The sequence below is a fragment of the Dunckerocampus dactyliophorus genome, chromosome 20 (assembly GCF_027744805.1).
Source record: "Dunckerocampus dactyliophorus isolate RoL2022-P2 chromosome 20, RoL_Ddac_1.1, whole genome shotgun sequence".
NCBI classification, from domain to species: domain Eukaryota; kingdom Metazoa; phylum Chordata; class Actinopteri; order Syngnathiformes; family Syngnathidae; genus Dunckerocampus; species Dunckerocampus dactyliophorus.
In genome coordinates, this window is record NC_072838.1 from 12,964,523 (window position 1) to 12,978,807 (window position 14,285).

General features: G+C 41.1%; 1 protein-coding gene across 16 annotated transcripts in view; it reads left to right on the top strand.

Moving 5' to 3' along the window:
- adgrb2 (adhesion G protein-coupled receptor B2) overlaps positions 1-14,285 on the top strand; it is a 468,300-nt gene that overhangs the window by 352,859 nt on the left and 101,156 nt on the right. For 13 of the 16 annotated variants that reach the window (XM_054763627.1, XM_054763619.1, XM_054763622.1 and 10 more), the window contains 3 exons: positions 4,985-5,068; positions 6,047-6,235; positions 13,499-13,660. In XM_054763627.1, coding sequence (XP_054619602.1) covers positions 4,985-5,068; positions 6,047-6,235; positions 13,499-13,660 — 435 coding nt within the window. The remainder of the gene's footprint in view (positions 1-4,984; positions 5,069-6,046; positions 6,236-13,498; positions 13,661-14,285) is intronic. The other 3 variants (XM_054763615.1, XM_054763623.1, XM_054763629.1) reach the window with 3 other exon arrangements.

Genomic DNA, 14,285 nt, shown 5'->3' on the forward strand with positions numbered 1-14,285 from the left:
GCTGGCTGCATTAACTGAGATGGTTCAAATGAAAGCATGTATCTAAAGTTGAGTGTTTTAACATTGCAAAAAGCATGTAGTAGAGGTTGGCGGGGCGCATCTTCTCGCGTTATTAATCCACTGCGTGAGTCCAACTTAGTTTGTAACATATTTTTTGTCACAAAACGTCCCTGCGGCACTTGGAAGTCACTGTCCCCCAACTTCGTCGCCCGTCTATGACATCATCAGCAGTTGACTCTGTAGTTGTTTTCTAATTAACACAGTTACACCACAAGTCTCTGCTGTTCTTATTGATCGCGGCTGCAAAATAACCCACAATGGAGCCAAAGAAAGTTGCAAGTGCCAACAGTTGGCTAAAGAAGGTGAGAAACACTATGGAATTCAACAAACAAATTCAAACAAACAAACTCAAACCAAACACAATGCGGTGCCTCGTAGCTGTCTCCATCAACAATCACATCTTAATCAAGGTAAAAGGGACGTTAAATGTTCATTTATCCCTTTTGATGTTACGTTCCGTTGCGGGTTGGAACCCAGATGTAAAGTCGGGAAGCTGGTGTCAGTTTAAGTGTTTATGGGAAGAGTGCGTCCGTTGTCAGCTGAACATGGGTGTCGGCAACCCTGCGTCACACAGCACACATGAAGTGTTTGCCGCCGCCCGCCAATCAGTTTTTGGCATATGTCTGTCAAATTTTTTCACGGAAGTCAGCTGATCCTGATCAGTGGCCGATCGATCGGAGCATACCTAGGCGATAGATACTGTATATATTTTTTTGCTTGTCTAAAATCTCTGCCCTGTGTTTTATTCTGACAATAATCACGGTCAACAAATTGAAGGCAAAACTCACAAAATCATTCAGTGATCTTGAAAAATGTCCAAATAAAAACTATCGGTATCTGCGATACTCACCCTGTATTCACTTGGTGTCAGAGCGACTTTGTAGTATCGCCCACCCCGTCATGTATCACTGCTGTCATGAATGTGAAATCTTGGCCTTACTTAATCAAACACCTACACATGTTGCCCTTTTCTTACAGTTCCAGCATTTAATTAAGCAACAGTGAATATTTTTAGCAGAGAGCTTTTATATCCATGCATAATGTGTTCATTCCAAGACCCCTTTCCAAGCTTGTATTCATAGAAAGGCATGACCCATGAAGTTACATTGGTTTGTCCCCAATGCCCACACAAACGTACCAAGAACAAGGCAGCTGTGCAAAAAATGCACTTACAGTATTGTGAATGCAGTTTGCTGTAAGCAAGCCATAAACATCCTGTGATTGGCGTTTGCTATTTATCAATATTATGATGTGCTTTTCACAAAAGTAAGGGTAAGAAAAGGTTTGAGGGCAGAATAATAGTTGGAACATTTAGAAGTATGTCATAAGAGAAAAGCCAAACAGGTGATGGGGCAGCAAAGAAATGGAAGAGAAATGAAACAAAACCAATTTGGCCACAGAAAGTATGGCAGGGTTGTGCAGATCATTGTGTATATATGTGATTGTGTATGTGCCAAAGGGGACGAAACGAGACAAATACACAGGCAGCCCGTGGGGTTGAGAAAACTTGATTCTGAATCCATTTTGAAAGCACACACACGACCTTGAGGTCCTCATAGCCGCGGAGACGCTGTCCTGCACCCCTGCACCAATCTAATTCAACTTCTCTTCTCATATCTGCTTTGGAGGCAGAAAGGGGTAAGGAAGAGAAACTGGAGTGGATCTATCTGTCCAGTAGCTTATAAAATGTCCATTACAGTGTGCTTCTATCAGCTTGGGCCCTCCCAGATGGACTCTGCAATAAATGGACAGCACCAGAGAGCTATAAACCTGCAATGGATGTATAGGCGAGAAAAGCATTTGTGATTGTTAGTGTTGAAAAAAGTGTACATCCATTACATGACGCCGCACTGAAACAGCTGACAGCAGTCCACAGCAAAACACTTTTGTTGCGTTCGCCTTTTTTTTTTTGTTGTTGTTGTTTTTTTTTTTTTAATTTAACACAGCTGTTTCCCCCCATGTTAGCATATGATCTCCCATACACAAACAATCACACATGCACAGGCTTCCCAGCAGGCTTAAATCCGACTCAAGTCCAACATAGACGCCCGTGGCTTTCACTGGCTCCATCCCAAACCGCAGACTGCTGCCTCGTGTTCCGACACGCTCCGCTGCACGACATTTCTTTATGTTTATTTACCACAGTTTGTGCGCGTACATGCCATGTGTAAGCACGTCGGAGCTTCAGTGCCTAAGCGGTTTTTCTAAGGGAGATATACTGTGCATTGTTCTTTGCATTGACTTTAGGATGCTGAAGTGATGGCGTAGAGTAGTGAAAGTGAGTTTATCTGGCTACTGTGTAGTCTATTATTGTGGCTTCCACACTGCCTGAACACTGTGTAAAGCTGCTGAGTCGGTAGAAGACCTGCTTTATATGCAGGAAAGTTCATCATTTTGCTCACCCTTTACCAGCGCAACCTAAACATGGTTTTTGTTAGTGTTGAATTGGTGGCTGGTAACAGAGGGCTTTGTGGCTGAAACTCAACTTCCCATAACTAATGCCCCCATTTCTTGACACAGCAAACTAACTGAGACTGAATCTCCAGCACCTCTACTGGCTTTAAGCGGTTGTGGACTTCAGATGTGATTAAGCAACAATCAGTTCTTTACAGTCAGCAACATTCTTAATTGATTATGTCCTTCCAAACATGCAGTTTATCCAGGCATTGGATGGCACTGGGCTTCTCCAGTGGCTGGGTCTCAGAGCAATGGCCCAGAACCAAAACAAGCAAGCTTTATGAAAGAGAGAAACTTGTTATTCGACCACACTACCAATTGTTGTAGAGGGAATATGTATCAAATTGGTGCGCAGAATGGTGGGTCGAAAATGTCAATCGTCCTCGCTGCTATGTGGTTTCAGCAAGGGGACAATGCAGTGTAACCGTTTCTAGTTTTCAGTGAAGCATTAAAGTTTAGATTTTTGCAGAGTCATTAATCTTTTGGAGTCCTTGGTAGTTTTTATCATTTTTACATACTTTTTTGTTTACCTCATATCATATACCGCCTTAAAAACTGTTTATCTTCCCGCGTTTGGTTTCCTTTTTTTTTCTGTATTTCGGTATTTTAACTAGGGGTGCCTTACAATATTTAACGATTCAATTCGAAGGAGTCTGATTCGACTATCAATCTCGCAGTCGAACCACATGAATGAATGTGACCAAGATTGTACCATTCTGACTACAGCCCACGGCTGCTGCTGAACATACATGTTTAAATAGAATGTATTTGTTTTTGTTATAAATATACTATTTTGATACAAATTCAGCCCAATTTGTGTTAATAAATAATTAAAAATGACGTGTGTTTAACAAAAGACACATACTTATGCAAGATGGCAGCGCACACACGCAGCCTAGCGTCTCTTCCACATTTGTAGTTTTGTGGTATTATTTTGCTCATATTGGGTTTGGTTTAACAGCTTGTACTCGATAAGAGTTTTTGGGTTTTTATCACCGATCATCGACTCGTCCCTGAGCTATCCAGAGTACCATAGTCTGCACACACCACCCAGCCGGGCAGAAGTGCTCGCAAGGGGTGTAGAGAATGTAAACAAAGGTGAGGAAGGCACGGGGGAATACGAGCTAAGCTCAAGCTAACACCGCACACTCTCCTTACCGAGGATTTTCCTACTAATGTGTCGTCTTTAGTGAATAAAATGGATGAATTATGACTCCGCATCACCCACAGTAAGAGACTTTTGGACTGCAACGTCATAATTTTCATGGAGACATAACAAAACAGTTGAGCAGGCAATGCTACAGAGCTAGCCGACTGCCACACACTTTGGACTGATAGAACAGCGGCTGAAATGTAGTCAAATAATGTGTCCCATTAGGGAAAAAAATGTTTTTGTCCTCTTCAAGAAAGTGTGTATAACATCATGGGACATCCAGAAGGAAAAGCTTGCATCTTCACGTCAGTCGCGTCAGCTCCCTCTGCAACCAAACGGCTGCTAATGCTTTGATTGAATGATGACAACCTTGTTTCCACCAGTAGGAAGACACTGTCATGATTCGTTGTCTGTTGACTTTGGCTTTGAAAGCAGCTGCCTTCCCGTGCCAAAAGCGTTTACAAATGACATATAATGGGACGAAACCATGACCCCATCATGGTGAACTTTATTGATCATAAATCTGGATTTACTTGTCCGATTTTCACCATTTAAAGACTCGTAGGCAGTTCCTTTTTTTAATCATGCCGCGCAACCTATTCTGCTGTGCCTGCATTTTCCGCATCTGCGAGCTCAAAGACTTCTGAGAGTTAAGATGCCCAGTTCTCCAGTGGGATGACTTACTGAGCCAGCCTTTGGTCCCAACTTATTATGTTTGCAAGTCACAGCCCACTCTTTCTTTTTTTTTTTTTTTTTTTTTAAAGTTATCACTTTTTAAAAGAAAACCTGTGTCTTCTGAGGCCTTGTCAGTCTGAGGCGCCACATCATCCAATCACTGTCACGGCTATGTTGACTTCACAGGGTTCACGGTGACATTGTGCTCACTACTAAAATCCCAGTAGCTGTTCTTTTTATCCTTATTTTTTTTGTGACACACAACATCACAGTAACTTAAAATGTCAAAATATTGTTTGTGAAGCTGTCTTGTTATTTACGGCTGTCAGTGTCAAAGCCAGTCGTTGCACTTTAAGTCTGTCAAGCTAACATGTCTCAAGCAGATTTCGAGATTTGCTTGACAAATATACCGTAAGACTGCTCCGAATTTGCATGCAACTGCTCATTAGCATCAGTAATTAGGTGCACCCAAGATGTAAAATGTATTGTACTCGGGAGGATGTAACATATTATTGTTTTTATCTGCAAGATTAGTGCTATTGTAATGATTGTAAAACAATAACAGATCATTCTACCCATTGGGTACTCACTAAGATGACAGATTTAAGTTTAGTAAACAGAATTCTTGTTTGCTTTTAGACCCGTATGATGACGATGACCTGAAGGTGAAGACGCAAAGACCAAGATCAGCTGACCAGCCAGGTGTGTTTCAGGCACAAACAGGTGCGTAATGTGTGTGTATATATGCACATGTGACAAACAGAATCCCTTTAATGTTAAAGTAAAAGGCCCGTATTAATCCTCTGTCTACATTTGGAAGCCCTTGAGAGCCTCGAGTAGTGAGCCAATGTTGACCGTTGGCATTTGCGAATGCGCGGAGTGTTTTACGTAACCATATTTGAACAGAAAGATGGACTTATTTAAATATTCATGACATAATCTATTAAATATAAGACAAAAATGTCAAGTGTTTATGTGCAGTGAGCCGTGCTTTTGAATACATGACATTACACGGTGACGCCTTGACCTACATCCCGACAGGTCGTCCTGCGCCTACGAGCGTACGGTCACACATTGCAAGCACACAAACACACGCATATTCAGCGCTCCCACTGTGTTGAGCAGAAAGCCCCTTCTGTCAGGGAAAACCCACGGCTCTGTCTCGTCCTCTCTTTTGCGTCTCTTGCTTCCTCGGCTCTCCCATTCTCCCGTTCCTCCAGGCGTCGGAGATGAGCTTAAACCCTGACTCACGGCATGTTAATGAAGATGTAATGCGATTAACGGACATGAAATTAATTTGATTTCCTCCTCTGCCACGTGATCACGCCTCTATCAAAGAACACTGTACTTGGAAAACAATTTCAAGAGATGTGGAATGACTTAATACCTAATAATCTCTTTCTAGGAAGTAAATACCTTAGGACATACAGTACTGTATCTGTTTTGAAGAATTATAAAACAACTATAATGATGCTCAAGCATCCATGCTTTAGATACTGTATAGGCTATGCTATGCTTTGCTGTAATTTCAGATGGATTTGGGTTAGTAGGCGATAAGGTATATTGCAGTAGCATTGCTATCCTGTGCTTAAATATGTATCAAACCTGGGATTTGAAGTCTGGTGTTTAAAGCTAAGAAACAACACACGATAGATTTTGTTTATTATGGATAAGAACTAGCCTCTGTGTCCAAATCTATAGGCGACCCTGCAGCAGAGGAGTGGTCCCAGTGGAGCGTGTGTTCGCTCACATGTGGGCACGGCTGGCAAGTGAGGACGCGCTCGTGTGTTTCGTCTCCTTACGGGACACTGTGCAGCGGTGCCCTGCGAGAGACACGCATGTGCAACAATACAGCTTCCTGTCCGGGTGAACCGGGGATCATAAGCTCAGGTATGTCGATGGACCGTCCAACAGGACTCAATATCATGGAATGATCACCGCTATTATATGGAGCTCAAGAATGCGCAGGGATTAGTGCTCATTTATTTGACATAATATTCCAAATTCTCCCACCTCTGACTGGCAACCTCGCAAAAGGCAATGAAAATGTATAGTGTACAATAAATATTGGCTGAAGCTATTTCTATTCAACACAGTCGATGCAGTACAGTGGCTCCCCACACGATACAACATGCTTTCAGCAAATTTGCTGATTTTTTATCCAAATATATAAATATTGCGGGTGCATATATTCTTTCTGCAAAAATAGGCTTATTTTTCCTGCAGAAAACACATCTCATTCACCATAAGTCGGTAATATTATGTGTGATAATACAGGTAAAATGTACATCATCCATGTGGCATTGTTAGAAATCCCACAAGATTTAGTCTTTGTGCTTCACTGATAATATTTTTTTGCCAAGCGTTAAGATTTCGCACTTCATTCGGCGGTCGTTGAATGCACCATAGTTGTGTGCTGTGACTGGCTACACCGTGATTCAGATTGCATCAGTTCGGCGATAATTGTGCATTATTAGTGGTGGTCAGTGTTGCATTGTATTTAATTGTATTCAACCATGATTTTTAACAAGATCAGACAAAGGTAAGACAAAGGGTCATTGGCTCAGATAGGTCTTATACAGTATTCGAGTAAATAAGGAATACACACAAGATTACACACTTGTATAGTTTGGGACTCCGAGTGGGAAATTCCCAACTTCCCAGCAGTCTCAGATGTGTGCCTGATCGATGTCTTTTAGTATTTACAGTACACACTGTTTTGAGACTCAGATCTTACTACATTTCATTAAAAAAAAACAAAAAACCTTACAATTGTACGCAACTAAGAGAAGAAAACTGCTTTGTTCTCCAACATAACAAAGCAATGTCTCTGACGGCACGGCTTGCATGAGTCTGAACATGAAAGTTCTTCAGCGTGGTATGTTACCTGTGTTGCGTTTTTCAAGTGCTTGTCCTCTCTGACTGCATTCACGTCATCATCTGAGACAGCTCAGATGTCTTTTGACACGTCTATTATTACAAGACAAGTGTTCATGTACTAATTAGCGGACGAAGAAGTCAAGTCCTCTTTTCCTCTGGCAATATGACATGCAAGGGTCATCAATAATCCTTTCAATCAGTTCACATCGCACCAGCTTGAAAAAAAAACACATTTTGTTTCTTAGCAACTATATTCTGCATGGTGACAGTGAACCTCTTTCCTCTGAATATGACTCCAGTGAATGATGGAAGGATGTCCTTGATGTTGCGATGCTAAATATTCATCTTTATTGCCACATCTAAAGAATTTTGAGTAAATTAAATTAAAATAGATTTCAATGAGGGCTCTTAGCATGATTTAGTATTTTAATATTGTCTCTAATGCATGAAATGTTTTCTCCCAGGGGGGTTATCTTCATGAATACACACGCTAAACTCCAAAACAAGGCGTTTGATGTATAATGTCAGACAGAGTGCAGAGAAGTGGGATCCACTGCCGTGAGACACGTGTGGGGACATGCACGCTATCCCCTGGTGTAAACTGACACACTTAAAAGCTGCCCACTTGCGATAGGGTGACCCAGTGCGCATGCTAATGTCAGGTGTTGTGAACAAGACCTTAAATGTCAGCGTCACAGTGTGCAACATGGACATGAGTGTAAGCTGCAAAGTGTATGCGCTCATTCATCAGCGTTCCCAGATGGGACATGACAAATCATCGTACCATCGTACCAAATGATTGTATTTTGAGGAAAATTATCATACATATATCTGCTACAGCAAAACATTAAAAAGTAAAAAAAAAAAGAGCATCAGAGTTTGGCTGATGCTACAGTGATAACGTGACACATTTCACTGTGTTTAACATTTGAAAGAGTAATTAAATAACAGGAAAACTATATCAAGGGAAAATAATAAATAAGACTCATGCTTGTGTGTGTTGCTATAAATGTGTTTCCAAGGAGAGCTGAGGGGTGGGCGGGCAGGAAGTGACATTGGGGGCTCAGAGTTGAGTTTTAGCTAAGCCTGGGGTTTGCCTGTGTTTTTTATTAGGGATTATTGTGTCTGTTATGAGATAATTGAAGCCTATTGTTTCGGCGATCAAGACTGGTGCTTGTGTGCCTCACAGAACATGACAGTAACATTACTGACACCTAGTGACCAGTGTAGAATACTACATATCATCGCAACATCTTTGAATGCATCTTCTGAATGCCTTATATGTATATTTTAGTTCATTTAGCCATTTTTATCCTTGAAAATAGTTAATTTATAATTTATATATGGTTTTATGACTAATAGGTCGTATTCAACCACGAAGCAATTAATTTATATTTTTGAAATGCAATGATAGAATGAAGCAGCGAATTTCGTGAAGTGGCGAGGCACGACTGGATCATAAAACTTGTCACATAAACAGAATTTCTTGAACGAGCTTACCTTGAATAAGACATAAAGTTGCCCGATGTAACGTTATTATCAAAATTTGAATCACACGTCAGCTCCGGGACATCTGCCTTGTGTTTGTTCTCCAGTTATGTTTTTGGTGTTTAATGACAGTACTTAGCTTGCGTTCTGCCACATGTAAACGATCACAAGTGATATATTATGTAAGGAATGAATGTAAACACCATCTGTCTTTTTTTTTGTTTTATTTTTTTAGATTAAGGTCAACAGTGGGGTAATTGACCATGTAAGTTTTGCATAAATGCTTTTTGTTGAGCAAGTTGGGAGTCAGTCTATGTTTACAGATTCAGCCAACAATCCCAGTCAGCGTATATGCTAATCTTGTTTTTAATCCAAATGCGGCAATACGATTTGTATGTCTAAGTGCCTCGTTTGCTGTTCAGTGTTGGTATTAATATCCTCAGCCGCTCCTTTGATGGGATATCGGTTGCTGCGTTCTATTTCATTTATTATTTCACCACAGTGCTTCTGCTGAGGTGCAGGGACACCCCAGGGATCAGCTGAATGGTGGTATAGAAAACTCTGCTAAACCGGGCAACGTGGAGGCGGCAGCATAAATGTGTTTAATGAGCTTGATGTAATTGACTTTTAAAAATAACTCCTCCGTCAAAGAGGTTTTTCCACTCACGCGTGCGCATGTTTTTTGGTTAAGTCTGACAGCACGGTGACACAATAACTAACGGCACAATTTCAATTAATATTTCCGAAATAATGCACTGCGAACTCCGTGTGAACCCATTAAATGTCGGTGCGCATCCAGATCAAGTATCAAGCTCTATTGTAGGACATTTTCGTAAATTTAATAGAATTACTGAAGCAAATCAGCTATGTTTACACACATTTTTACAAATGTTGTGCAGACCTTGATCAGCATTCTTGCGCAGGCTATTTATATACCTGACTATACAGTAGGTTAGAATTGGAATCCTACTGTTTATAAACACACTCAATAATATCTGAATTTTGACATGCACCTTATCTACATTAGCAAACATATTCAGAGCCTGCCTCCCAAAATCTGCAACATGAAGTATTCCAAGTCAATGTTATTTATTCTGTTTCATATGTATTTACTCCCAATGAATAAACAAGGCACACAAGCACAGTCCCCGCCAGATATCCTGAGGTGGAGAGAATGCACTGTGCATATTTTATTTGCTAGATTGGCTTGTCAGAATTGTCGTTTCTTTTTTTTTTTTTCCCTTCCTCCTTTTCTCTCCCCACTGTTTATGTTTTGATTTAAACTTAGTGAGTACTATTATTGTGCTGTAAGTGTGGGTGGATATGTCCGTGGGCACATGTTTGGGCGCGTGAAACATCATAGAAAACCAGCATGGACAGAAAGACAACGGCAATGTGTAAAAGGACATTTTTGCTCGCGTTTTTGGTGTAACCTCCTCCACTCCCAAATGGAGGTGATACTGAATCAATTTTAGCTAATAGTCGTGTTCTTCTTAAAGCCAACTAGGCATTAAGTGGTCTGGCAAATGAACTCGTTTTCCTCTCTTTCATTTGGGATGCAGCATAAAGAGCCCCTTGCCCTCAAGCATGCAAAGTCAAGTCCTACCTCCACTTCAGTTCTGTTTAGCTACTGCTGATTTGCCCACAACTCGGTGACATTTAAAACACGGAGTAAAACAGCGCTGCTTTATGCAATACATGTCTGGGTCAGTGCATAGTCAAATGCTATAGCACCATATACTGTATCCAGTAATCATTCAAGCAATACACTCGAGTCGAACTCATAGCATAGAGGTGAACACATAAATAATGCAGCATGGTCTGCTTTGACCCTGCATTCAAATACCAGTAATGATGATCATCTTTAGGGTTAATATGATGCATGTGTCTTATTATCGTCTAGTTGTCTCACATGCTAGCGATGACAAATTACACGATGATAACTTACTTAATACTGCATACATAATCACATGAGCACGTTTAATAATTGAACATATGTTTAAAGCTGTTAGAGAGTTCCCACATCTTAACTGCACATTACCTTTGTGTGATTAGCGCTATAAGTACTGTAAGTGTCCCGCTTCTGTAATTGTGCATGCGTTTCTATAAAAGATGATCTTGGATATTTTAGCTTCTTTTCGGCATACTTTTAGCTTGACTCAAAAAAAGAAAATCAAATTATTTTCTAGGAACATGAGCTGCAGTTAACCTGCACCAGCTTGCATGCATTACTTTAATAGCATACTGCATTTTCCGGAATATACGTCACACACTTTAGTTTTTGGTGACACAGTTATGCACACACATTGAATGATACAGAGCGTACTGGATGCTTTTTCTTCCTGAATACGCTGTCTGTAAGTACTGTGCAACTACAATTATATGATACATGTGATGATTGGCACCAGAAGTGTTGTTTAATTAGGACAATACCAGTGTAGGTTGGAGATTGTAGCTGCTGTGCCACCCAGTGACTAACTAAATGCACATATATGATTTTCAGTCCATTTTAATTCATTTGTTTGGGTGTTACAGAACGGCTGTTTGATGCGTTTCTGCACACAGGGATGCATCTTAAAAAATGCATATTAAAAATGTCTTCTTCGAGAACATTTATTAAACGTTTATTAAACAGGTAAGCCTTTCTTGTATCCATATACAGTAATCCGTTTATCACGGTTTATTTAGTTTATTAGTGAATTTCAGTAGAATTCCTAATTTATAAAGTAAATATTTTCGTAGTTAGCATAGAGCATAGAAAACCTGTTTACGACCTTCTAAATCCGGGTTTTGACATTATTAGAGCCCTCTAGACACCCCTATGCTGAAACCCCTGTAACTTGTATTACCCAATATGGTAGACATAATAAGTGAAAAATAAGACAAAAATAAGAAATAATATAGATTATATAGTTGTGGTGACCATGAAGGAGTAAGATCTCGACACACACGGGGGTCGTACAAAATATCTGAGTGTGCGTTGACCACACTAATTACGTATGTGGGTGTGCATGTGTGACACACGACACACATACGGAGTCCGTAAGTGCGACATATGAAAAAAATCCCATTTTGCCCAAACCTGACACCAGCAAATTGCAAGAAAGACACATCTTGTCCGTACATACGGACGACGCACGAAGTGCGTAAGTAACCTGAAAAAAACATACACGCCTGTAGAGTTTGTTTGACATGACAAAGACCTTTTGCGGCCAGTCTACGGCTCGAACATCAGCACTTCAAATGCTCGCCCTCCGTGTTTCTTGTGTTTTTTTGCACATAGACCGGCCATAGGAGCCCGTACAACCGGTTGTGACGTCGACTTTGATGCTAAGATAGACCTTGTTGATTGGTAGTTTTTGACAATGAAGGCATTGGGTATCATACTATGCTTGTAGTACATATTAGGTTTCATGGCCGTGTATTGTATTGATTATGCCTCATATTTTACTTGCATACGTATTTGGTTCTCCAACAGCTTTCCAATATCTGTATGAGCCGTCAGATTTGATTTTGTAGAAAGGTGATCAATGTTGCAGAGTCAGAGCTTGTGTGATGATTTGATTTCATTGAGTCGGGATGGCAGAAAACGGATAAACCGCAGCAAGTTGTTGGAGGGTCTGAAGTGGGCCTTCGCCCCCAATGCAGTGACTAAGCATTGCACATCCTGAAATAATCTCTCATCATCTTCATGTGCAAAGTCATGCGTTTCTAAATCATCACAGGGACTTACCTCATTCCTTCAATCGTTGACATTGTACTATCACAAATACACCGCAAATGAGGCAAAGTGATAACAGGTTCCCACTTTAGAAGATAAACACTGATGGCTGGATCTCAGAATCTCTCGCTATTTACCAGCAGCACCTCACATGTGCAGACTATTTAATAGCACCATCTCTCTCTGCCTCCTTCTCCTGCTCCTTTGAGCCTTCCTTCACAGAGTAGACTTAATTATTTATTGCTATGATTTATTTAGCTTTGCTCAACATAAGGCCAACTGGCTTTCTCCCCAAAATGTCTCTTGCACTCTCTTTTGCCGAAATGTGTTTTTCCCCCAATCAAATCACTCTCATACATATATATATGTATAATTTCCTTATTCAAACCATTAAGAACAAACATCATTTGTTGCTCCGAACTATATCCAAGCAGCTTTAGGAAGCGTATTGCTACATACATTGGTTTGCACTTCACGTTTGCAGATTGTTTAGCCGCTGCTGCATGGCTGAATTGGATCAAGTCGACAGTGCTCACAGTAATGCTCGATGATAAAGCAACACAAGAGGAGTCTTGAGGTCACATTCATTATTGACGAGGCTTTTGTGCAACTCCACCGCTCATTTCTTCCACTTTCATTTATCTCAACAGCTACATCTGTTGCTAAAATTAGATCAGATGCGCAAGTAGGAGGAAAACTTTGCAGGGCACACGAGAAACATTTCCTGTTTAATTGGGAGGTGAAGTGCCGGTTGTAATTTGGGTCTTGTGTCCTTTTGTTGTCTTTATTTGGTAAGTAGTTGCTGTAATTAGACAGCAAGATTTTTCTAATTCCTTTTCATGCCTCAAGCTGCATTGCTGCATGACTGCGTCCATTCCTAACCTCCATTTCTTTGCCAGTTTCTAATGTTTTCAAGGAATGTGCTCATTCGCATTTAATCTGCCATAATTCTCTCAATTTCTAACTCCATTTAATGCCTGTGACGACCCCCGCCCTCTTTACCCCACCCTCATTCCTCATCCCCACGTTGTGTGTCCGTGCGTGCATTTGTGGGCATTTTGCAGTGCATGGGCTGTGGGACGAGTGGTCATCATGGAGTCTGTGCTCTGTGACCTGTGGGCGGGGCTCCAGGACTCGAACCAGGAAGTGTGTGAACGAAGGTGGGGCGGTGCCTTGCGGATGGCCTGAGACACAGACCAAACTCTGCAACATAGCAGTGTGTCCTGGTTAGTACCATGTCCATTTTCATGTACGTGCCACCAGCAGCAGCAGCAGTCGCTCTCTTCATTTGTGTCTTCTTAACCTTTGTCCTTTTCTTTTTGTCACAAACGAACAATCCCCGAGTGCTCTAACTTTTCATTTAGCAACTTAAAATAATCGTTCACATCTAATGTGTTTACAGGTCGCTGTAGGTCACAGAGAATTACTTAAGAGTTGGTTTGTGATGAACTGAACAAAAGTCAAATCAACTAACATTCTTTCTATAATGGAAACACAATATTCTTCAGAAAGTTGCCGAAAATTGAAGGTCCCATGGCATAAAAGGCCCATAAACAACCTCCCCGGTATGTTTGCCGAATGAAGACTCACCAAGCGGCTGTCTATTTCCGATTCACAACAATGTGATACAGCAGACTGACGCAAAAATGTACCATCTCGAGAAGGGATAACATCTTGGTGCATCATGGCTGCTCTCAAAAATGTCTACTCCCCGCTTGCTGCCGCCGACAGATATGGTCCTGCTCAGAGCAAGGAAGGGGGTCTCCTTTGAACTCCCTATATGGCTTGGTTTCCCGTAGCAATGCATCCCATCCTGGGTTGTGACTAGACCTCGCTCTTGGGATTTTCTTG